The 23,504-nt window shown below is 39.6% G+C and overlaps 1 protein-coding gene across 1 annotated transcript in view; it reads left to right on the forward strand.

Annotated features, from left to right (window-relative positions):
* The window catches only part of Cfap47 (cilia and flagella associated protein 47), a 316,226-nt gene that overhangs the window by 89,699 nt on the left and 203,023 nt on the right, over positions 1–23,504 (forward strand). Inside the window, 4 exon segments of the mRNA XM_075957827.1 lie at positions 10,092–10,233; positions 12,366–12,460; positions 19,118–19,277; positions 20,003–20,198. Coding sequence (XP_075813942.1) covers positions 10,092–10,233; positions 12,366–12,460; positions 19,118–19,277; positions 20,003–20,198 — 593 coding nt within the window.

Raw genomic sequence — 23,504 nt, forward strand, 5'->3', positions numbered from 1 at the left:
TGAGATAAACCTGGCACACAGGTTACACCCTAAAATCATTAACGACGCCCCCATTCAGCAGGAAGCAGTTTGGAGAGAAAAAACTGCGCCCATGTTCCCAAATATGGTTTATAAACGTTCTTTTACATTTAAAGGGGGATATGATATAGACATGAATAATTTGCATTAGTATAGATTTTGCTTTATTGATAGAGATTTACGGTCAATTTTGTTATATGTATAAATGTTTCTGATGTAGCTTTTACTTGATAACTGTTTTGTTATATGTAATTTTGCTATGTTAAAGTTAAAGCTTTTCTTTTTTGTTTAAACAGAAAAAGGGGAAGTGATGTGGGAGTGTCATCAATCTGTTGATTTCATTGGTTAAGCAATAAAGAAACTGCTTGGCTCATTGGTTAGGAGATAGGTGGGAGGAGTAAACAGAACAAAACGCTGGGAGGAAGAGGAAGTGAGGTCAGACTCCGCAGCTCTCCTCTCCAGAGCAGACGCAGGAGAGACGCCATGCTACCCGCTCCAGGGAAGACGCACGCCATGCCCCAGCTCCGACCCAGGATGGACTTAGGCTAGAATATTCCCGGTAAGCGCACCTAGGGGCGCTACACAGATGATTAGAAATGGGCCAGAGCAGTGTTTAAAAGAATACAGTGTCCGTGTAATTATTTGGGGCATAAGCTAGCCGAGCCGGGCAGGAGCAGGCGGTTGGGGGTTTTGGGGACGCAGCCCTGCCGCCGCTCCCTATTACTACAACCAGTGGTTGTTAACTCCGGTCACTTTTTTAGTAGTAGGGTTTGTGTGTTTCCCTTCTTTGAGATGCGCTGGTGAAAGGTCTCTAGATGAATGAGTTATTGTGGGCATTGTTGGACTCCTTGGTTAGTGATTTTCCTTCAATAATTTTTGTAAGGTTGGATTTGTGGCTATGTATTGTTTAAATTTGTTTTTATCCTGGAAAATTTTGTTTTCTCCATTTATAGTGAACGAAAGCTTGCCTGGATATAGTAGTCTGGGCTTGCTTCCATGATCTCTTAGTTTTTGCAGTACATCTATCCAGGACCTTCTGGCTTTCATGGTTTCCATAGAGAAGTCAGGTGTAATTCTGATAGGTTTACCTTTATAAGTAACTTGGCCTTTTTCCTTTGCGGCTCTTAATATTCTTTCTTTATTCTGTATATTTTGTGTTTTGATTATTATATGGCGAGGGGATGTTTTCTTTTGATCCAGCCTATTTGGTGTTCTGTATGCTTCTTGAACCTTCATAGGTACCTCTTTCTTCAGGTTGGGAAAGTTTTCTTCTATAATTTTATTAAGTATATTTTCTGTACCGTTGAGTTGCACTTCTTCTCCTTCTTCTATTCTAATTATTCTTAGGTTTGGTCTTTTTATTGTGTCCCAAATTTCCTGAATGTTTTGTGATGAGTATTTGTTGGTTTTGCTGTTTTCTTTGATCAGTGTGTTTATTTTCTCTATGGTATCTTCAGTGTCTGATATTCTCTCTTCTATCTCTTGTAATCTGTTGTTAGTACCTGTCTCTGTCGTTCCTGTTCATTTACCCAGATTTTTCCATCTCCATTCTTCCCTCGGTTTGTGCTTTCTTCATTGCTTCCATTTCATTCTTTATGTCTTGAACCGCTTCCCTAACCTGTTTGATTGCTTTTTCTTGTTTCTCTTGGTTTTCTTGTGTGTCTTTGAGCGATTTATTCATTTCCTCTACCTTTTTGTTTGTAATCTCTAATTGTTTATGGCAGTTTTTCACCTCCTGTTTAAGGTCCTCTATTATTTTCATATAGTTAACTTTTGAGTCGATTTCTTCTATTTCTTCAGGAGTACGGTGTACAATTCTTCTTATTTCGGGATCCCTGGTTTCTGGTGATGTCATGTTGCCTTTCAGGTTGTTGGAGGAATTCTTGTATTGGCGCCTTCCCATCTCTTCCTTCAAATGGAGCCAGGAGAGGCTTGGTCTCTTGGTCCAGTCTTTGCTGTGATTGACTCCCTGGGTATATCTCTTCAGTGTAGAAGTAGGAACCGTTCCCGACCCGATGGGATTACTCAGCAACTAAACAGGGCCGCCAGTAGCCCAATGATCCAGGGCCAACAGGATGAATGGAGCAAGGGGGGGGTGGTAACCAGGAGCTCGCAGGAAGCCTTGCGCCAGAGCTTAAGGTGCCCGGCTCCCTTACAGGGGACCCTGAGGCCTGCCCGATAGGCAGGCACTCACCGCTCTGGGTGGGTCGCCTTAGTTTAGGAGCTTAAAACTGTACTTGAGCACTGGTCCTAGCATACAGCAGGTCAGATTGGGGAGGGGTGCCGGGGGGGCTGGGTCATGCGAAAGAAAGACAGCCCTGCAGACGGAGCTTGGGGAGGGGGTTTGTGCTCTCTTCCGGGACAGTCTGCCCCTGGATAGCACACACTCACCCGTCCTGATGGGATTCCTCAGCAACTAAACAGGGCCGCCAGTAGCCCAATGATCCAGGGCCAACAAGATGAATGGAGCAAGGGGGGGATGGTATCCAGGAGCCCGCAGGAAGCCTGGCGCCAGAGCTGAAGGTGCCCGGCTCCCTTACAGGGGACCCTGAGGCCTGCCCGGTAGGCAGGCACTCACTGCTCTGGGTGGGTCGCCTTAGTTTAGGAGCTTAAAACTGTACTTGAGCACTGGTCCTAGCATACAGCAGGGCAGGGTTGGGGAGGGGTGCTGGGGGGGCTGGGTCGTGCAAAAGAAAGACAGCCCTGCAGAAGGAGCTGGGGGAGGGGGTTTGTGCTCTCTTCCGGGACGGTCTGCCCCTGGATAGCACACACTTACCCGTCCTGATGGGATTCCTCAGCAACTAAACAGGGCCGCCAGTAGCACAATGATCCAGGGCCAACAGGATGAATGGAGCAAGGGGGGATGGTATCTAGGAGCGCGCAGGAAGCCTGGCGCCAGAGCTGAAGGTGCCTGGCTCCCTTACAGGGGACCCTGAGGCCTGCCCGGTAGGCAGGCACTCACCGCTCTGGGTGGGTCGCCTTAGTTTAGGAGCTTAAAACTGTACTTGAGCACTGGTCCTAGCATACAGCAGGGCAGGGTTGGGGAGGGGTGCTGGGGGGGCTGGGTCATGCGAAAGAAAGACAGCCCTGCAGAAGGAGCTGGGGGAGGGGGTTTGTGCTCTCTTCCGGGACAGTCTGCCCCTGGATAGCACACACTCACCTGTCCTGATGGGATTCCTCAGCAACCAAACAGGGCCGCCAGTAGCCCAATGATCCAGGGCCAACAAGATGAATGGAGCAAGGGGGGATGGTATCCAGGAGCGTGCAGGAAGCCTGGCGCCAGAGCTGAAGGTGCCCGGCTCCCTTACAGGGGACCCTTAGGCCTGCCCGGTAGGCAGGCACTAACCACTCTGGGTGGGTCGCCTTAGTTTAGGAGCTTAAAACTGTACTTGAGCACTGGTCCTAGCATACAGCCGGGCAGGGTTGGGGAGGGGTGCTGGGGGGGCTGGGTCGTGCAAAAGAAAGACAGCCCTGCAGAAGGAGCTGGGGGAGGGGGTTTGTGCTCTCTTCCGGGATGGTCTGCCCCTGGATAGCACACTCACCCGTCCTGATGGGATTCCTCAGCAACTAAAAACTTTGTTGAGGATTTTTGCGTAGATATTCGTGAGTGAGATTGGCCTGTAATTCTCTTTCTTGGTTGAGTCTTTGTGTGGTTTTGGTATCAGAGTAACTGTAGCTTCATAAAAGGAATTTGGCAATGACTTGTCTGTTTCTATATTGTGAAATACATTAAGGAGTATAGGTATTAGGTCTTCATGGAAGTTCTGGTAGAATTCCGCATTGAAATCATCTGGTCCTGGGGTTTTTTTGGTAAGGAGGTTTTTGACAACAGCTTATAATTCTTCGCGACTAACAGGTCTATTTAGGTTGTTCACCTGGTCCTGGTTTAACTTTGGTATATGGTATTTATCTAAAAAAGTGTCCATTTCTTTTACATTTTCCAGTTTTGTGGCATGCAGGCTTTTGTAGTGAGATCTAATGATTCTCTGAATTTCCTCTGTGTCTGTGGTTATGTCCCCCATTTCATTTCTGATCTTATTAATTTGTATATTCTCTCTGTGCTGTTTGATTAGTTTGGATAGGGTTTTATTAATCTTGTTGATTTTCTCCAGGAACCAGCTTTTTGTTTCATTGATTCTTTGGATTGTATTCTGTGTTTCTATTTTGTTGATTTCTGCCCTCAGTTTGATTATTTCCAGTCTTCTACTCCTCCTAGGTGAGTCTGCTTCTTTTTTTTTTCAATATCCTTTCAGGTGGGCTGTTAAGTCTCCAATATGTGCTTTCTCTGTTTTCTTTAAGTGGGCACTTCCTGCTATGAACTTCCCTCTTAGCACTGTTTTCATAGTGTCCCATAAGATTGAGTATGTTGTTTCTTTATTTTCATTAAATTCAAGGAAGACTTTAATTTCTTTCTTTATTTCTTCCTTAATCCAGGTATGGTTCAGTAGTTGACTATTCAGTTTCCATGAGTTTGTAGGCTTTCTGGGGGTAGCATTGTTGTTGAATTCTAACTTTAATCCATGGTGGTCTGATAAGACACAGGTGGTTACGAATATTTTTTTGTAACTGTGTAAGTTAGCTTTGCTACCGAGTATGTGGTCAATTTTCGAGAAGGTTCCATGAGCTGCAGAGAAGAAGGTATATTCTTTCCTGTTCGGGTGGAATAATCTATAGATGTCTGTTAAGTCCATTTGATTCATTACCTCAATTAATTCTCTTATTTACTGTTAGGTTTCTGTCTGATTGACCTGTCCATTGGTGAGAGAGGAGTGTTGACGTCTCCTACTATTAGTGTGTGCGGTTTGATGGCTGCCTTGAGTTTTAGTAATGTTTCTTTTACGTACATGGGTGCTTTTATATTAGGGGCATAGATATTCAGGATTGAGACTTCATCCTGATGAAATGTTCCTGTTATGAGTATAAAATGTCCCTCTCCATCTCTTCTGATTGATTTAAGTTTGAAGTCAACTTTGTTAGAAATTAGTATGGCCACACCTGCTTGTTTCGTAGGTCTTTTTGCTTGATAAGCCTTTTCCCAGCCCTTTACTCTGAGTAGGTGCCTGTCTTTGTGGTTGAGGTGTGTTACTTGTAAACAGCAGAATGTTGGATCCTGTTTTCTTATCTAATCTCTTAGCCTGTGCCTTTTTATGGGTGAGTTGAGTCCATTGACATTAATTGATATTAATGACCAGTATTGGTTAACTCTGGTCACTTTTTTTCTAGTAGGGTTTGTGTGTTTCCTTTCTTTGAGTTGTGCTGGTGAAGGGTCTCTAGATGTCTGAGTTATTGTGGTCATTGTTGGACTCCTTGCTTAGTGATTTTCCTTCTATTATTTTCTGTAAGGCTGGATTTGTGGCTACGTATTGTTTAAATTTGTTTTTATCCTGGAAAATTTTGTTTTCTCCATTTATAGTGAACGAAAGTTTGGCTGGGTATAGTAGTCTGGGCTTGCATCCATGGTCTCTTAGTTTTTGCAGTACATCATCTATCCAGGACCTTCTTCTGTCTTTCATGGTTTCCATAGAGAAATCAGTTGTAAGTCTGATAGGTTTACCTTTATAAGTAACTTGGCCTTTTTCCTTTGCAGTTCTTAATATTCTTTTTTTATTCTGTATGCTTTGTGTTTTGATTATTATATGGTGAGGGGATTTTTTTTTTTGATCCAGCCTATTCGATGTTCTGTATGCTTCTTGAAACTTCAAAGGAATATCTTTCTTTAGGTTGGGAAAGTTGTCTTCTATAATTTTATTAAATATATTTTCTGGACCGTTGAGCTGTACTTCTTCTCCTTCTTCTATCCCAATTATTCTTAGGTTTGGTCTTTTTATTGTGTCCCATATATCCTGAATGTTTTGTGATGAGAATTTGTTGGTTTTGCTGTTTTCTTTGATCAGTGCATTTATTTTCTCCATTGTATCTTCAGTGTCTGACATTCATTCTTCTCTCTCTTGAAATCTGTTAGTAGTACGTGTCTCTGTAGTTCCTGTTCATTTACCCAGATTTTTCCATCTCCATCCTTCCCTCGGTTTGTGTTTTCTTCATTACTTCCATTTCATTCTTCAAGTCTTGAACCGCTTCCTTTACCTGTTTGATTGCTTTTTCTTGTTTCTCTTGTTTTTCTTGGGTATCTTTGAGCGATTTATTCATTTCTTCTACCTTTTTTGTGATCTCTAATTGTTTATGGCAGTTTTTCACCTCCTGTTTAAGGTCTTCTATTATTTTCATATAATTCACTTTTGAGTCGATTTCTTCTAATTCTTCTAGAGTAGGGTGTTAACTTCTTCTTATTTCGGGATCCCTGGATTCTGGTGATGTCATGTTGCCTTTCAGGTTGTTGGAGGTATTCTTGCATTGGTGCCTTCCCATCTCTTCCTTCAAATGGAGCTGGGAGAGGCCTAATGTCTTGGTCCAGTCTTTGCTGTGACTGACTCTCTGGGTGTATCACTTCAGTGTAGAAGCAGGAACTGTCCTGTCCAGATGGAACTCCTCCGCACCGAAACATGGAGGCCTGGTAGTCCAATGACCCGCGGACAATAGGGGAACTTGGGGAGCCCGGAGGTGACGAGTAGAACACAGGACACCCTGCTGCAAAAGCTGAAGGTGCTCGTGCTGCCTTTCGGGGGTTCCCTAAGGCATACCCGGTAGGCAGGCACTCACTGCTCTGGGTGGGCAGCCCCAGTGTAGGAGCAGAAAACTGTTCCCAAGCAAAGGACCCAGCAGAAAACGCGGCTTGAGGGGGGGGGTCGTGTGCAAGAAAGACAGCCCTGCAGAAGGAGCTGGGAAAGGGGGGGGTCTGTGCTGTCTTCCGGGACAATCCACTCCTGGATAGCACACACTCACTCTTCCAGATGGAACTCCACAGCACCTAAACAGGGCCGCCTGGTAGCCCAATGATCCGGGGACAAGAGGAAAAACGGGGCAGGCATGGCGAGATTCAGGAGAGCACAGGTACCCCTGGAGCACAAGCTGAAGGTGCCCAGGCTCCCTTACAGGGGACCTTGAGGCCTGCCCAGTAGGCAGGCACTCACTGCTCTGGGTGGGTAGCCTTAGTGTAGGAGCTTAAAACTGTTCTTGAGCACTGGTCCTAGCATACAGCAGGGCAGGGTTGGGGGGGGTGCTGGGGGGCTGGGTTGTGCAAAAGAAAGACAGCCCTGCAGAAGGAACTGGGGGAGGGGGGTTTGTGCTCTCTTCCGGGACAATCTGCCCCTGGATAGCACACACTCACCTGTCTAGATGGAACATCTCAGGACCAGTCCAGATGGAACTCCACAACACCTAAACAGGTCTGCCTGGTAGCCTAATGATCCGGGGACAGAAGGAAAAACGGAGCAGGCAGGGCGAGATCCAGAAGAGCACAGGTACCCCTGGAGCACAAGCTGAAGGTGCCCGTGCTCCCTTACAAGGGACCTTGAGGCCTGCCCGGTAGGCAGGCACTCACCGCTCTCCTTTTTAAATTTCTTAATTTTGGAAAGTGATACTTATGGAGAAAATTACCCATTTTTTTAAAAATTTTTTATTCGGCAGAGTATAGGTTTTAAGTATGTCTTTATTTTTGTCTATGTATTTACTTGGTTTCTGTTGTTATGATCACCTTTTTATTTCTTAACTAGTCTAGAATTAAAAGAGGTGGCAAGGTGGTTCACTGTAAGGGTGTTTGCTAACAGTTTGATGACCTGAATTGAATTCTTAGAGGTTACATGGTGGAAGAAGAAAACCAAGTCTCTCAATTTGTCCTGTGACTTCCACATAAGCATGGTGGCATGCACAAACCTCACATATCTACACACTCAAAGTTAAATATATAAAAATATGGAAGACTGTAGAGATATCTGAGTGGTTGTGGTCTGAATGAAAACAGTCCCCAAAGACTCATAATGTGTTGCACTATTAGGATGTGTGGTCTTGGTGGAGAAAGTGTGTCACTGTGGAGGTGAGCTTTGAGGTCTTATGTATGTTCAAGCTACACCTACCCAGTGTCACTCTTTCTTTGTGTTGCCTGCTGATCGAGGTGTAGAATTCTCCAGCACCATAATTACCTCCTTGCTGCCATGTGTCTCAGCATGATGATAATGGAGGTATAAATCTATGAAACTGTAAGCCAGCCCATGTTAAAGACTTTTCTTTACTGGAGTTGCTATGGTCATGATGTCTCTTCTAACCCCGAGACAGTGATTAAGAGCTCCTTTGCTCTTGCAGAAGATCCAGGTTCAATTTGAAGCACCAATATGCTGACTCACAGCTATCCATCATTCTAGTTCCAGGAATTCAAATGCTTTCTTCTGACTCACTGGACACTAGACATACATATGGTATATATTCATATATGCAATCAAAGCAACTCTTCTATAAAAGTTAAAAACTATCAAAATGTATATGACTAATTTGTGCAAGTTGAATACAAGTTATTTGTATATGGGGTTTGAATGTGCATCCTCTCATTTTGCAGTTCACATTTGGGAATGGGGAGATGATAAATTATGTTTAGAGCCATGTTTCATGGATGCAAAGGGTTGACTGTCACTCATGTTTTGGTATATAGTATAGAATGTTGATTTATTTTAATTTGCAAATGGATAATGGCAGATCAGTCAGAAGATGAAAAAGACAAAAAAGAAAATGTAACTAGTCTCTGAAGTCTAGATAATAAGTCTCCAAAGAAATAAAATGAAACACATTTTCTGTTGTATTTTTTCTTTATGTGTAGAATATGAAAGCAAATTATGTCTGTACATCTTCAGTCAGTTTACTCCTTGATGTCTATTTTCAGGTAGTATTGCAGAAATAGATTTTCATGGAAATGAGTGTTTTGAAACAGCCATTTAAATAAGACATGCTTCTGTTTTTTATGCTTCCAAGTTCTGTAATGAGAACAGATGGGCCATAAGCTTCCATAGCAGGATATAGAACTGACAGTGATAATGGTCAGATACAATAAAATAAAATAAAATGTAAACCCAGTGTTTTGCGTAACTAGAAGAATGTGAATCTCCAGGTCTGAAAGGATGCCCTTTATATGAGATTAATGTTTATTTTATTTAAAAGCAAGCGTTAGCATGAACTCTTAGTACAGTATAGAACTAGCTATGATCTTGGGGGCTTTTTTTTACATCAATTTTAAAATAAACATTTTTCTTGATTTCTTTCTACTGTTCACCTCTAGAAACTTATTGAGGGAACATTGGACAGTAGGTTTGAGTCTGTATATTGTGATTGTGCAAGCATCTTTAGTACCATTTAGTATGTTTACTTTTGTTTAAGCAGTTGTGTAGGTGAGAAATGGAACCTCCTGTAATTTCCACCCTTTTTAAATTTATATTTATTTATTTGTAGTGGGTTTCATTCGTGAATGTCAGATAACAAGTTGCAGGAGTCAGTTCTCTACTGCCACTATGTGGGTCCTGGGGATTGGACTCAGGTCATCAGGCTTGTCAGCAAGCATCATTATACCCTGAGCCATCTCACTGGACCACATCCTGTGATATCAATGTGCAATTCCCTGACAGTTGATGTAATACATCTTTGCTTGTGCTAATGTGTCACTGTGTACATATCTTTCTGAAATGTCCTTTCCACAGTTCCATCTGTATTTTCATTATCTAGACCATTTTATAATTGATCTTAGGATCTTATTTGTTTAATTTTTATACGTTAGAATTTTGGTGAGAAATGTGTTTTGAGTCATTTTATGTGGCTTAAATTATTTGTAGCAGAATATCTATTTTAGACTTTTTTGATACAGATAATTTTCACTTTTAGGAATGATATATTTAGTATAGTATTTAAGAAATCCTTGACTATCCAAGGATCACAAAGACTTATCTGTATTTTTCCAAATATTTTAGCTTTTATAATTGGATATTCGGTTCATTTATAATAAAAAGCATTTTAAAAACAATTTGTTTCATGATCTTAAAGACTTACTTTCAACATAGTGAATAATATATCCTTTACTTTATTAAATGAATGTATTTTCAATGCCACAAAATAATTTTATTTTGCAAAAGGTAATTTTGGTGAATAAACATTATCAAAGCCCACAAAGTTACAAATATCTTTTGGTCATTTTTTGACAGGTAGCAACGTATAACTTTAGCTTTCCTGTCCATATTAATTCCTTTAAGGCTTCAGATCTCTACTGCGAGTATTTGTTACAGAAAAAGGTTTTGATGCCAAGAGTATCACCAATTATTCCACCTTGTTTTGTTCAAGCTACTGGTATGTAATATGAAAGTCAACTGATGTGTGCAGGTCAAAGATTTATACTTAACATCTAAGAGTAAAGAAAAATCAGAGTATCATTTTTAGTTTTCAAAATTTGGAATATTAGAAAAGAAAATCAGTCAATTTCTTTGTTTTAGTGAATTGAATTTATTAACTTATTTTGCATCCCTACCACAGTTTCCCCCCTCTGTCCTCTCCTCCCATTCCTCAAATCTCTGCCTCCTTACCCCCACTCCTCTCTTTATGTTCAGAAAGGGGCAGGACTCCCATGGGTGTCAACAGAGCATTGCATATCAAGTTAAGGTAGGATTTAACTCCTCCACTTGTATTTAAGCTGGGCAAGACAACTGCCAAAGCCTTAGGGACAAGCCCTGTTTCCACCACTAGGAGTCCAACAAGTAGATCAAGTTACACAACTATCATACATACGTGGAGGGCCTAGGTTGGTCCCATGCAGGCTCCCTAACTGTCAATCCAGTCTGTAAGCTTGTATGAGCCCAGATTCGTTGTTTCTGTGGGTGTTGTTGTGATGATCCCCCCCCATTCTGCTCCTACAATCCTTCCTTCTCTTCAGCAAGATTCCTCAAGCTCAGCCAAGTGGTTGCCTGTATATCACTGCATCTGTTTTCACTAATCACTGGATGAAGGTTCTCTGATGGCAACTGGGGTAGTTAACTATCTGATTAAAGGAGATGACCAGTTCAGGCTATGTATCCACTATTTCTAGGAGTCTTAGCTGGAATCATCCTTGTAAATTCATGGGAGTTTCCCTTGTACCAAGTTTTTAACTGACCCTAAAATGTACCCCCAATCAAGATGTCTCTTTCACTATTTTCTCCCTCTGTTCACTTTAGCCCAGGCACCTAACCCAATCCCTCTTGTCCCATCCCAGCCAACCCCACCTCCCCCAAGTTTATCTGGGAGATCTCATCTGAAATGTATGCTTGCCTGTCCTCATTTGAGCCCTCCTTTTTACCTAGACTCTCTGGGACTGTGGGGTGTAGCATGGTTTGCCTTTACTTTACAGCTAATATCCACTTAGGAGTTGAATACACACCATGTTTGTCTTTCTGGGTCTGGGTTATCTTACTTGGAATAATTTTTTTCTAGTTCCATCTAGTTGACGTCAAATTAACAGATAACATTGTTTTTAACATTTGAGTACTAATTTATTGTGTACATGTGCCACATTTTCTTTATCCATTCTTTGGCTGAGAGTCATCTAAGTTTTTTCCAGGTTCTGGCTATTATGAATAATGCTTTTATGAGCATAGTTTAGCAAGTGTTCTTGTGGAATGATTGAACATTCTTTAGGTATGTGCCTAAGAGTTGTATACCTGTGTCTTGAGGTATACTGATTCCCAGTTTTCTGAGAAACCACTGTATTTATTTCCATAGTGGCTGTACCAGTTTGTACTGCTACCTGCAGTGGAGTTTTCCCTTTTGCTCCCTATCGTCTGCAGCATAAGCTCACATTAGTGTTTTTTATCTTAGCCATTCTGAAAAGTGTAAGATGGAATCTCAGAGTCCTGATGGCTAAGGATGTTGAACAATTATTTAAGTGCCTTTAAGCCATTTGAGATTCTTCTATTGAGAATTCTCTTTTAGACCTATACACTATTTTTAATTGGATTATTTGGTATGTTCATGTTTAGTTTCTTGAGTTCTTCATATATTTTGGAGATCAAGCCTCTGTCAGATTGGGGATGGTGAAGATATTTTTCCATTCTGTAGGCTGCTGTTTTTTCTTAACAATGAGCATGAGAGATTTATGCAACTTCTGATACTATGTTTATATCTCCATTTCTGAATGATTGGTTTAGAGCTCATATTAATACCCTGTGTTCTTTCTTATTTCAATATTAAGTTTATTTTATAATTTTTTACCATTTCATCATTACTGTCTTGTTTTACATGTAATCCATTGCCAATTAATTTTATTAAATGAAAATTTGTAAATATGGAAGTCAGGGTATCTAGAAATGTTGGAAATTAAATGTTACTTTTTGACTAGGAGTATAAAACAGAAAAAATACTTTTGCTATTTTATTTTGGAAAAATATATTAAGTCGTGTCCATATGCTGTATATTAATATTTTATCAGTATATTTACTTTTCTTTTAAAGTTTTACGAGCACCGTTGGAATTATCCAGCACAGAATTTGTATTCAAAGTCCCATTATTTGAGCTTCAACACAGTAAGGAAATCACAACAATTCAGGTATATAGAAAAATAATACACATTATAATTTATAATTATTTTGTAATTTTTTGGTTTTCGCTTAGTGACTTGATTGATTATTTGAAAGTTTTTTTTATTGAGAAAAAAATATTTTCTGCCTCCTCCCAGCCTCCCGTTTCCCTCCCCCTTCTCTCCCCCTCCCGCCACTGCTCTCCCCCTCCCTCTCCAGTCCAAAGAGCAGTCAGGGTTCCTTGCCCTGTGGAAAGTCCAAGGTCCTCCCCCCTCCGTCCAGGTCTAGGAACATGAACATCCAAATTGGTTAGGCTGCTACAAAGCCAGATCATGAAGTAGGATCAAAACCCAGTGCCATTGTCCTTGGCTTCTCATCAGCCCTCATTGTCTGCCATGTTCAGGGAGTCCAGTTTTATCCCATGCTTTTTCAGTCCCAGTCCAGCTGGCCTTGGTGATCTCCCAGTAGATTTGCCTCACTGTCTCAGTGGGTGGGTGCATCCCTCGTGGTCATGACTTTCTTGCTCATGTTTTCCCTCCTTCTGATCCTCATTGGGACCTTGGGAGCTCAGTCCGGTGCTCTAGTGTGGGTCTCTGTCTCTATTTCCAACCATCGCCAGATGAAGGTTCTATGGTGATATGCAAGATATTCATCAGTATGGCTATAGGATAGGGTCATTTCAAGTTCCCTATCCTCAGCTGCCCAAGGCACTAACTGGGGACATCGCCCTGGGAACCTGGGAGCCACTCTAGGTTCAAGTCTCTTGCCAACCCTAAGGTGGCTCCCTTAACTAAGATATGTGCTTCCCTGCTCCCCTATCCAACCTTCCTTTATCCCAATCATCCTGTTTTCCCAAGTTTCCCCCATCCTCCCCTTCTCACTTTTCTCTCCCCATCTCCCCTTACCTCCATCCCACCCAACTCCCAAGATCCCAATTTTTTGCCCGGCAATTTTGTCTACTTCCCATAGCCAGGAGGATAACTATATGTTTTTCTTTGGGTTCACCTTCTTATTTAGCTTCTGTGGGATCACACATTACAGACTCAGTGACCTTTATTTATGGCTAGAAACCAATTATGAGTGAGTACATCCCATGTTCATCTTTTTGGGTCCGGGTTACCTCACTCAGGATAGTGTTTTCTATTTCCATCCATTTGCATGCAAAATTCGAGAAGTCATTGTTTTTTACTGCAGCATAATACTCTAATGTGTATATATTCCACACTTCCTTCATCCATTCTTCCATTGAAGGACATCTAGGTTGTTTCCAGGTTCTGGCTTTTACAAATAATGCTGCTATGAACATAGTTGAACAAATGCTTTTGTCATATGATAGGGCATCTCTTGGGTATATTCCCAAGAGTGGTATTGCTGGGTCTAGGGGTAGGTTGATCCCGAATTTCCTGAGAAACCGAAACACTGATTTCCAAAGTGGTTGCACATGATTGAATTGCCACCAGCAATGGATGAGGGTACCCTTTCCTCCACAGCCTCTCCAGCAAAGGCTATCATTGGTGTTTTTGATTTTAGCCATTCTGACAGATGTAAGATGATATCTCAAAGTTGTTTTGATTTGCATTTCCCTGATTGCTAAGGAGGTTGAGCATGACCTTAAGTGTCTTTTGGCCATTTGAACTTCTTCTGTTGAGAATTCTCTGTTCAGTTCAGTGCCCCATTTATTAATTGAGTTAATTAGCCTTTTAAAGTCTAGTTTCTTGAGTTCTCTATATATTTTGGAGATCAGACTTTTGTCTGTTGCTTGGTTGGTGAAGATCTTCTCCCAGTCAGTTATGGAGAGAGTGGACAGTCTGATTTTAATGGGATGGCTTTGAGTTTCTCTCCATTTAATTTGATGTTAGCTCTCGGCTTGCTGTAAGTAGCTTTTATTATATTTAGGTATGACCCTTGTATCCCTAATCTCTCCAAGACTTTTATTATAACATAAATGGATGTTGAATTTTGTCAAATGCTTTTTCAGCATCTAATGAAATGATCATATGGTTTTTTTCTTTCAGTTTATTTATATGCTGGATTACATTGATAGATTTTCGTATGTTGAACCAGCCCTGCATCTCTGCGATCAAGCCTACTTGATCATAATGGATAATTTTTCTAATGTGTTCTTGGCTCGGTTTACCAGTACTTTGTTGAGGATTTTTGCGTCGATATTCATGAGTGAGACTGGCCTTTAATTCTCTTTCTTGGTTGAGTCTTTGTGTGGTTTTGGTATCAGAGTAACTCTAGCTTCATAAAAGGAATTTGGCAATGACACTTCTGCTTCTATATTGTGAAATACATTAAGGAGTATAGGTATTAGGTCTTCTTGGAAGTTCTGGTAGAATTCCGCATTGAAACCATCTGGTCCTGGGCTTTTTTTGGTAGGGAGGTTTTTGATAGCAGCTTATAATTCTTCACAACTAACAGGTCTATTTAGATTGTTCACCTGGTCCTGGTTTAACTTTGGTATATGGTATTTATCTAAAAAAAGTGTCCATTTCTTTTACATTTTCCATTTTTGTGGCATATAGACTTTTTTAGTAAGATCTAACGATTCTCTGAATTTACTCTGTGTCTGTGGTTATGTCCCCCTTTTCATTTCTGATCTTATTAATTTGCATATTCTCTCCTTGCCGTTTGATTAGTCGCTTACCAATGTTATTGATTTTCTCCAGGAACCAGCTTTCTGTTTCATTGATTCTTTGGATTGTTTTCTGTGTTTCTATTTTTTTGATTTCAGCCCTCAGTTTGATTATTTCCAGTCTTCTACTCCTCCTAGGTGAGTCTGCTTCTTTTTTTTCTAGACCTTTCAGGTGGGCTTTTAAGTCTCCAATGTATGCTTTTTTCATTTTCTTTAAGTGGGAACTTAGTGCTATGAACGTTCCTCTTTGGACTGCTTTCATAGTGTCCCATAGGTTTGAGTATGTTGTCTCTTTTTTTTCATTGAATTCAAGGAAGACTTTAATTTCTTTCTTTATTTCTTCCTTAATCCAGGTATGGTTCAGTAGTTGACTGTTCAGTTTCCATGAGTTTGTAGGCTTTCTGGGGGTAGCATTGTTGTTGAAGTCTAACTTTAATCCATGGTGATCTGATAAGACACAGGTGGACACTGATATTTTTTTGTATCTGTGGAGGTTTCCTTTGTTTCCGAGTATGTGGTCAATTTTCGAGAAGGTTCCATGAGCTGCAGAGAAGAAGTTATGTTCTTTCCTATTTGGGTGGAATTTTCTATAGATGTCTGTTAAGTCCATTTGATTCATTACCTCCATTAATTCTCTAACTTCTCTGTTAGGTTTCTGTCTGATTGATCTGTCCATTGTTTAGAGAGGAGTGTAGAAGTCTCCTACTATTAGTGTGTGCGGTTTTATGGCTGCCTTGAGTTTTAGTAATGTTTCTTTCATGTACGTGAGTGCTTTTTCATTATGGGCATAGATATTCAGGATTGAGACTTCATCCTGATGAATTGTTCCTGTTATGAGTATATAATGTCCCTCTGCTTCTCTTCTGATTGATTTTAGTTTGAAGTCAACTTTGTTAGAAATTAGAATGGCCACACCTGCTTGTATCTTAGGTGCATTTGCTTGATATGCCTTTTCCCATCCCTTTACTCTGAGTAGGTGCTTGTCTTTGTGGTTGAGGTGTGTTTCTTGTAAACAGCAGAATGTTGGATCCTGTTTTCGTATCCAATCTCTTAGCCTGTGCCTTTATATAGGTGAGTTGAGTCCATTGATATTAAGTGATATTAATGACCAGTTGTTGTTGACTCCGGTTGTTATTATGTTTTGGTAGTAGAGTTTGTGTGTTTCCCTTCTTTGAATTGCACTGGTGAAGGGTCTCTAGATGTCTGAGTTATTATGGTGATTGTTGGACTCCTTGGTTAGTGATTTCCCTTTTATTACTTTCTGTAAGGCTGGATTTGTGGCTACGTATTGTTTAAATTTGTTTTTATCCTGGAAAATTTTGTTTTCTCCATTTACAATGAATGAAAGCTTGGCTGGGTATAGTAATCTGGGCTTGCATCCATGGTCTCTTAGATTCTGCAGTACATCTATCCAGGACCTTCTGGCTTTCATGGTTTCCATAGAGAAGTCAGTTGTAAGAGAGGTTTACCTTTATTTGTAACTTGGCCTTTTTCCTTTGCATCTCTTAATATTCTTTCTTTATTCTGTATGCTTTGTGTTTTCATTATTATATGGCGAGGGGATGGTTTTTTTTTTTTTTTTTTGGATCCAGCCTATTCGGTGTTCTGTATGCTTCTTGAACCTTCATACGTACATCTTTCTTTAGGTTGGGAAAGTTTTCTTCTATAATTTTATTAAATATATTTTCTGGACCGTTGAGCTGCACTTCTTCTCCTTCTTCTATTCCTATTATTCTTAGGTTTGGTCTTTTTATTGTGTCCCATATTTCCTGAATGTTTTGTGATAAGAGTTTGTTGGATTTGCTGTTTTTTTTCGATCAGTGCGTTTATTTTCTTTATGGTAACTTCAGAATCTGAGATTCTTTCTTCTATCTCTTGTATTTTGCTGGTTATGCTTGTTTTTGTAGTCTCTATTCGTTTGCCTAGATTTTCCATGTCCAGCTGGACCTCTGTTTGTGCTTTCTTCTTTTTCTCCATTTCAGTTTTCAAGTCTTGAACTATTTCCATTATCTGTTTGCTTGTTTTTCCTTGGTTTCCTCGGGTATCATTCACTGATTTATTTAATTCTTCAAACTCTCTGTTATACTTCTCATCCATTTCTATAAGGGCATTTTTTACATACTGTTTAAGGGTATTAATCACTTTTATAAAGTCATTTTTTTCTACTTCTTCTTGATTAAGTTGTTCATGTCCTCCTGTTGTGTGGTCGCTGAGTTCTGGTGGTTTCATATTGTTTTTCAGATTGTTGGGTGAATTCTTGCATTGGTGCCTGCCCATCTCTTTCTCTGAATGCTCCCCTATGGATCTTCTTTTACAGGATCAGGTCTCCTTGCCCACTGATGTACCTTGCAGTGATGGCATTCCCCAGTGATGTCTCTCCTGGTGCTGAGTTCAGATCTCCATGCTGGTTGGGTAGCTTGTAAACAAAGTACCTACCTTGCTTGCTGCAGGCAGGCTATTGAAACAAAGGAGCTCCCGCCTGCCAGGTTGCCCTCAGTATTCGGCCCCAGGGCTCAGACAGGCTGAGCTGGGTAATGTTATGTGCCCAAAGAGGGAAGAGAGGCAGAAGGGGTGAGGGTTCTGGATGCAAGCTGGGTGGGATAGGAAGAGAGAGGCAGTGTGCGGGGAGTATAGGCCCTGCAGGAAGCCCAGGAAGTATAGGGAGTGATGAGGAACTTCTGAGTTCCGTGTCCCGGGCTGCTGCCATGGTTCAGAAACTCACCCCAATGATGGCTTTCCTGGTACGAGATAAGATCTCTGTGCTCATTGGGTAGCTTGTAAACAAAGTGCCTACCTTGCTTGCTGCAGGCAGGCTATTTAAACAAAGGAGCTCCCGCCTGCTTGGTTGCCTTCAGGATTCTGCCCCAGCGCCCAGACAGGCTGAGCTGGGTGATGTTATATATCCAAACAGGGAAGGGCGAAAGTTTTTATTATAATATGTTAAAAACAAAATAACATATTTCATATATATGAAACAGTCTATAGTGAAAGCATGCAGTTATATAATAAAATAACATACATTATTCTACTATGTTTTTCTTACTGTGCATCATTTTATTTTCCAATTAAAATTATATGTAGATGAAAAATGAAAGACATGTATAGACACGTATGTATCTCTTAGGAAGTTGTGTCTCCCCTGCCCTTTTTTTTTCTAGTGTATGGTCATTTCTATAATCAGTTTTGTTGAATACCTTTATTACTGTTTGCAAAGAATATAGGGAAAATATTTAACATTGCATTGATTAAAATAGAATGTATGAAATTAAGAGTTGTAGATTAATAAACTATTTCTACTGAAATTAAAATAGATTTTTAGACACTGAACATAAAAAGATAGTAAAATTTCTTTTAATAAACCCCATGTGTATTTAAATCTCATATATGGAACTGAAAAAATAACCTTAGTAACTTGAAATGTATTCAAGATTTCAAAATGCCTTTCTGAAATGGGAGATTATTTTACATTATTGAACTTTCATTCAATTGTTTTGATATATGTGACCGGTGAACAAAGAGTCTGGACCACCAGTTATTAGTTATGAATATGACATTTGCAGGAGCCATGATCCTTTCTGAAATTTTAGGGGGAAGTTCCTAGCATTGCCTTCTTCAGCATTTAAAGGATAGTCGCATTTCTTTTCTATGGGTCTAGTGGGGAAATGTTACAACGTTGACATTTGACATCACAGTGATTCATTGCATCTGCTGGGTTTTTCTACTATTCTCCAGTTTCTTAGTCTCTGCTTTGGTAGTGATGCGATCAGCTTCAAAGGATTAGGGAATTTAAAGAACACATTTACATACATAGTTTAGGTTTCTTTTTTTCTGTAGGAAAGAGTATTCTCTCTGTTTTAGTCTGAACCAACATAAATTTTCTTATTTTACTGTAAATCATGAATACATATATAAGATTCTGTTTATGTTGGCTTTTGCATGTTAATATCACCATAAGTAAATACTTAGATCTTATTTCTAAAAATAAAATTTTGTAGTGCATTCATTAAATTTTAAGAATTTCTTCTTTTGTTTATATATCTTTGAACAGGATCTTGTGATACTTAATATTTCAAAAAAAACTGTTCAGTGGTCTTTGGATATCCGTAAAAATGACAAACTCTTCAAAAATGGCATATTCAAATTTACTGCACTAATTGGAAGTCTGAAACCAAATGAAAAGTATACTATTTCCATACATTTCTGTCCAAGTAAGCATTTTTCTATTTTTTAAAAAAAATAAATTTTATGTGCATTAGTTTTTTGCCTGCATATATGTGTGTATAATATTCCTTGTGTATACACCGGTTCTGCTGATGCCAGAAACACGTTCTGGATCCTCTGGAACTTGAGGTACAGATGGTTAGCTGCCGCCATATAGGGGCTGGGAACTGTTGGTCCTTACTGCTGAGCCACCTTTCCAGTGGCCCTGGCAGCCTTTCTTAATCTTCAAAGCTGGGAGAGTTTCACTCCACAAACCCCTTTCTTAGTAGTCCCTTAAGATCCTTCAGCAGTGATGTGATGTCATCTTCATGCTCTGTATACCATAGGTATTAGCAGCTTCTATTAAGGCATTGGAAGCAGCTGAAAAAGGAAGTCCTGTTGCACTACTTCTGTGTATTGTTTAAGTATTATGTATTCCCCCATGTAGTAAGCATTTCTTACCACTGTACAATTATTTGCACCACCCATATAGTATACATTAAAAAGATCTACTTCTTCTATAGTCAAAGTATACTTGAAGACATGTTGGTTTTTATAATTTCTTTCTACAACAATACTCCACTTACTCTTTAATTCTTCATCAGGCTGAATTTTTCTTGGTTAACTACCCTGCCCCACTGAGATTTAATATCATAGTAAATTTTGATAGTAAAACTTATATTAAATACTCCTTTGAATGTAAACTAATATGTAGTACCTTTTTTTCCCATAGAGGAGCCCATAACCTACCTAGCTGATGTTGCTATACGTTTAAATGATAATTTATTTGACTATAGAACATTAAGTCTGATTGGAGAGATACAATCACCAAAGATAATCTTTGATCCACCATTTATATGTTTTACTCCTGTTCCTTTGGATATCACAGCTGGGGTGGATATCAGAATTTTGCCACAGAACTATTTCAGGTAAGTCCTTAGTATGAATTTTCTATATCTTTATGTACAATTTTGTTTTTAATCTATGTTATCTGAAATTTTTATCCTATGCCTGATTTCTTGCTATAGTTTGGAAGAACTATTAAAGCATTTCATTATACACTGATATTTTAAGAAATACAAAATTTTAAGAAAGACAAAATAGTAATTTATTTTCTTGATTTTTTTTTAAACATGTCTTTGTATTAAAAAATAAGCTTAAAATTTCAAGTAAAAGAAATTAACACAAATTTTGTTACTTAAAACACTCATTTGATATCGCAAAAAAACAGTCAACTCTAGCCTTGTCTACCTAGTAAGTTCTAAGCTAGTTGTAGCTACAGGGTAAGGAATCTGTGTTGGCCTGGAACTCACTGGGTGGCCCCAGTTGGTCCTGAACTCAGAGACTAGCTTAATCAGGAGTCACAGTACTGAAGTCAAAAGTGGGCACCAGATGCCCAGCCATCGTTTTTATCCATAGTGCTTCTTGTATTGGCTATAGTGTACAATGAGCTATCAACATTCTTCTATACATTATATAGTAATATGTACAAATTTCCACCAGTAACTAACTGTATCAGGAGTGAGGCAGGTGAGTGATAGGCATATGTGCCCATTGCATCCCACAATGTTAGTACCATTTAAAATGCCCACCTAAGGTAAATGAGAACTCTGTATCCTGTTTTCATCTCCTTGTGTCAATCAGTGAAAGAGTTATTAACATAGGTACTGTAATGTTGGATTTTTAAACATTACTTCAAATAGTTTTGTTTTAATTGTAGGGGAATAGTATGTTTAGCATAGTCTAGTGTTTTTAATAAATGAACCAGATTATTTTTGATTACTAAAAAGATCGAGTAAATCTTTCTTTATATATTTAAAATTATATGTTTTATTGTATTCCTTGTCATTCATATATACATATATATCACATATACATACATACACACATACATACTTATATAACAGAGTAAGATATTATTTGTTTAAATTTTAATACATCTGGAAGTGCTGACTTTCATTAACTGTAAGGCTTTGGAAGATGTTTGTTTTATATGAAGTCATTGAGGACTGGAAAATATGTCTCCCCCCTTTATAAATATTTCTCTTAGTTAAGTAATAACATTATGACCAAAATCAGCTTGGTGGAAGGAGTTAACTTCATCTTTTAGCTTGCAATCCATCATACAGGGAAGTCAGAGTGGAATGTCACGAACCCGGAAGCAGGAACCAATGAACAGGTTGTGCTATTGGCTTTCTTCCTATGGCTTGCTCAGTCTTCTTTTTTTTTTTTAAATTCTTCTTTCATACAATAATACAATACATCCTGGCCTTAGTCTCCTCTCCCTCTACTCCTCCCAGCCCCTCCCTCTGCTCCCCCCATCTACTCCTCTGCTTCCCTTCATTAAAGAGCAGGCTTCCCAGGGATATCAACCAAATATGGTATAAAAAGATACAATAAGACTAGGCACAAACCCTTATATCAAAGTTGGCTACGGCATCCCAGTAGGAGGAAAAGGGCCAAAAGGCCAGGAAAAAGAGTCAAACACACTGGCGGGAGTCCCTCAAGATTACCCAACTCTACAACCATAGGGCAAATGCAGAGAACCTAGTTCAGATCCATTTAAGGACAGTGTTTGTCGCATCAGTCTCTGTAAGCCTCTATGAGCCCAGCTTAGTTGACTCTGTGGACCATGTTCTCCTTTTGTTCTCGACCCCTCTGGTTGTGTCCTAGACCCCTCTGGCTCTTGCTCTTATAACCCTCCCTCCTCTTCTACAGGATCCACAGAGCTCCATCTAATGTTTGGGTATGGGTCTCTGCATCTGCTCCCATCAACTGCTGGAGGAAGCCTCTCCTGTGGTGATTTGGCTAGGCACCAATCTTGTCTTCTGGCATGCATGGCTTATGATTGGACAGGGGCCCTCTCTCATCCTATTTCTTATACTACTCAGGACCACCTGCTCTCTGGTGGCACCACGTACATTTAGATGGACACCCCAATATCAGTCAGCAGTTAAGAAGATGCCTATAGTACAATCGTTGGAGGCATTTTCTAGATTAGTATTCCTTTTTCCCAGATGACCCTAGCTTGTGTCAAGTTGACATAAAAACTGGCTGCAGTATCTTGGAGTAGCTATAGCTGCTAAGTGATCGCTTGGAAGAAGTATTGGCCAGAAAATATACACTATACCTTTAAAAACAAGTTTAATGGGCCAGGGTTTTCTTTATGTTGTGGCTTTTCATGATCTCCAACATCCCATTTTTCATTTAATGTATTCTTACAGATTAACATGATAGCTGTATGACTAATAATAGTATACCCAAATTTTAAATTTATTTTATGGGTATGTGTGTGTGTGTGGTTGTACACACACACACACACACAGACATATAAATGTGTATACGTAACATACATTTGTCATGTATATTTGCATGTACATACATATGTAGGTGCCTTCAGAAGCCCGGATAGTGTGTTGGATGACCTGGAACAGGCATTGCATGTGGTTGTAAGCCTGATATGGGTCTTGAGAAATTAGCTCTGCTATTCTGCAAGAGTAGCTAGTGCTCTTAACTGTTGATTCATCTCTACAGCCTCTAGTATACCTGTTGTTTGAGTCCAGTAATGTTGTTTGGAAGAGTGAGAAAATGGAGGATGGAAATAAATATTCATCGTATCTTTCAATGTCTAACAGATTATATAGGCTAATTTTCTAGTAATACTTCTTCACTTTTGTCCTGAGGGGTGGGTCTTGACTGTCTCAGTAATTTACCTTAGAAATACAATCTTATATGTGTACTATAAGCTGTGCTTAACATTGTTCATACTAATGTCTTTTAGTTTAGAAAAATTTTGAAATTAAATAAGCTTCTTGTGACAGGTTAAGGCATAAATAAACTTGCTATTTATTTGGACATGAGCATTATGGTTATATGTGAACTTCAGCTTGTAAGACAGTGGTATCTGGAATATCAGAAACAAAATATTGAAATTTTTATGTCTAACAAGACTGTATATACATATTATCCTACCAAAATGATATAATATCACTGTTGGTGAAATATCCAAATTGAGGAAGGCAATGCAATATTTAATTCCTATGTTCAATGAGGAAATTATAAAGGACAATGCCACAGGGCTTTCACTAAGTGCTATACAGTTTGAGAAGACCTTAGAACGTCAAGATTCAACATACCTGTGCAATTTGCAGTTTTGCCAAGATTATATTTTATAAGGAGACACTAACTTCTATTAAGTTTTAGATAAAGTAGATTGGAATTGAGTTTGCTACAAA

The sequence above is a fragment of the Microtus pennsylvanicus genome, chromosome X (assembly GCF_037038515.1).
Source record: "Microtus pennsylvanicus isolate mMicPen1 chromosome X, mMicPen1.hap1, whole genome shotgun sequence".
In the NCBI taxonomy this organism is placed as follows: domain Eukaryota; kingdom Metazoa; phylum Chordata; class Mammalia; order Rodentia; family Cricetidae; genus Microtus; species Microtus pennsylvanicus.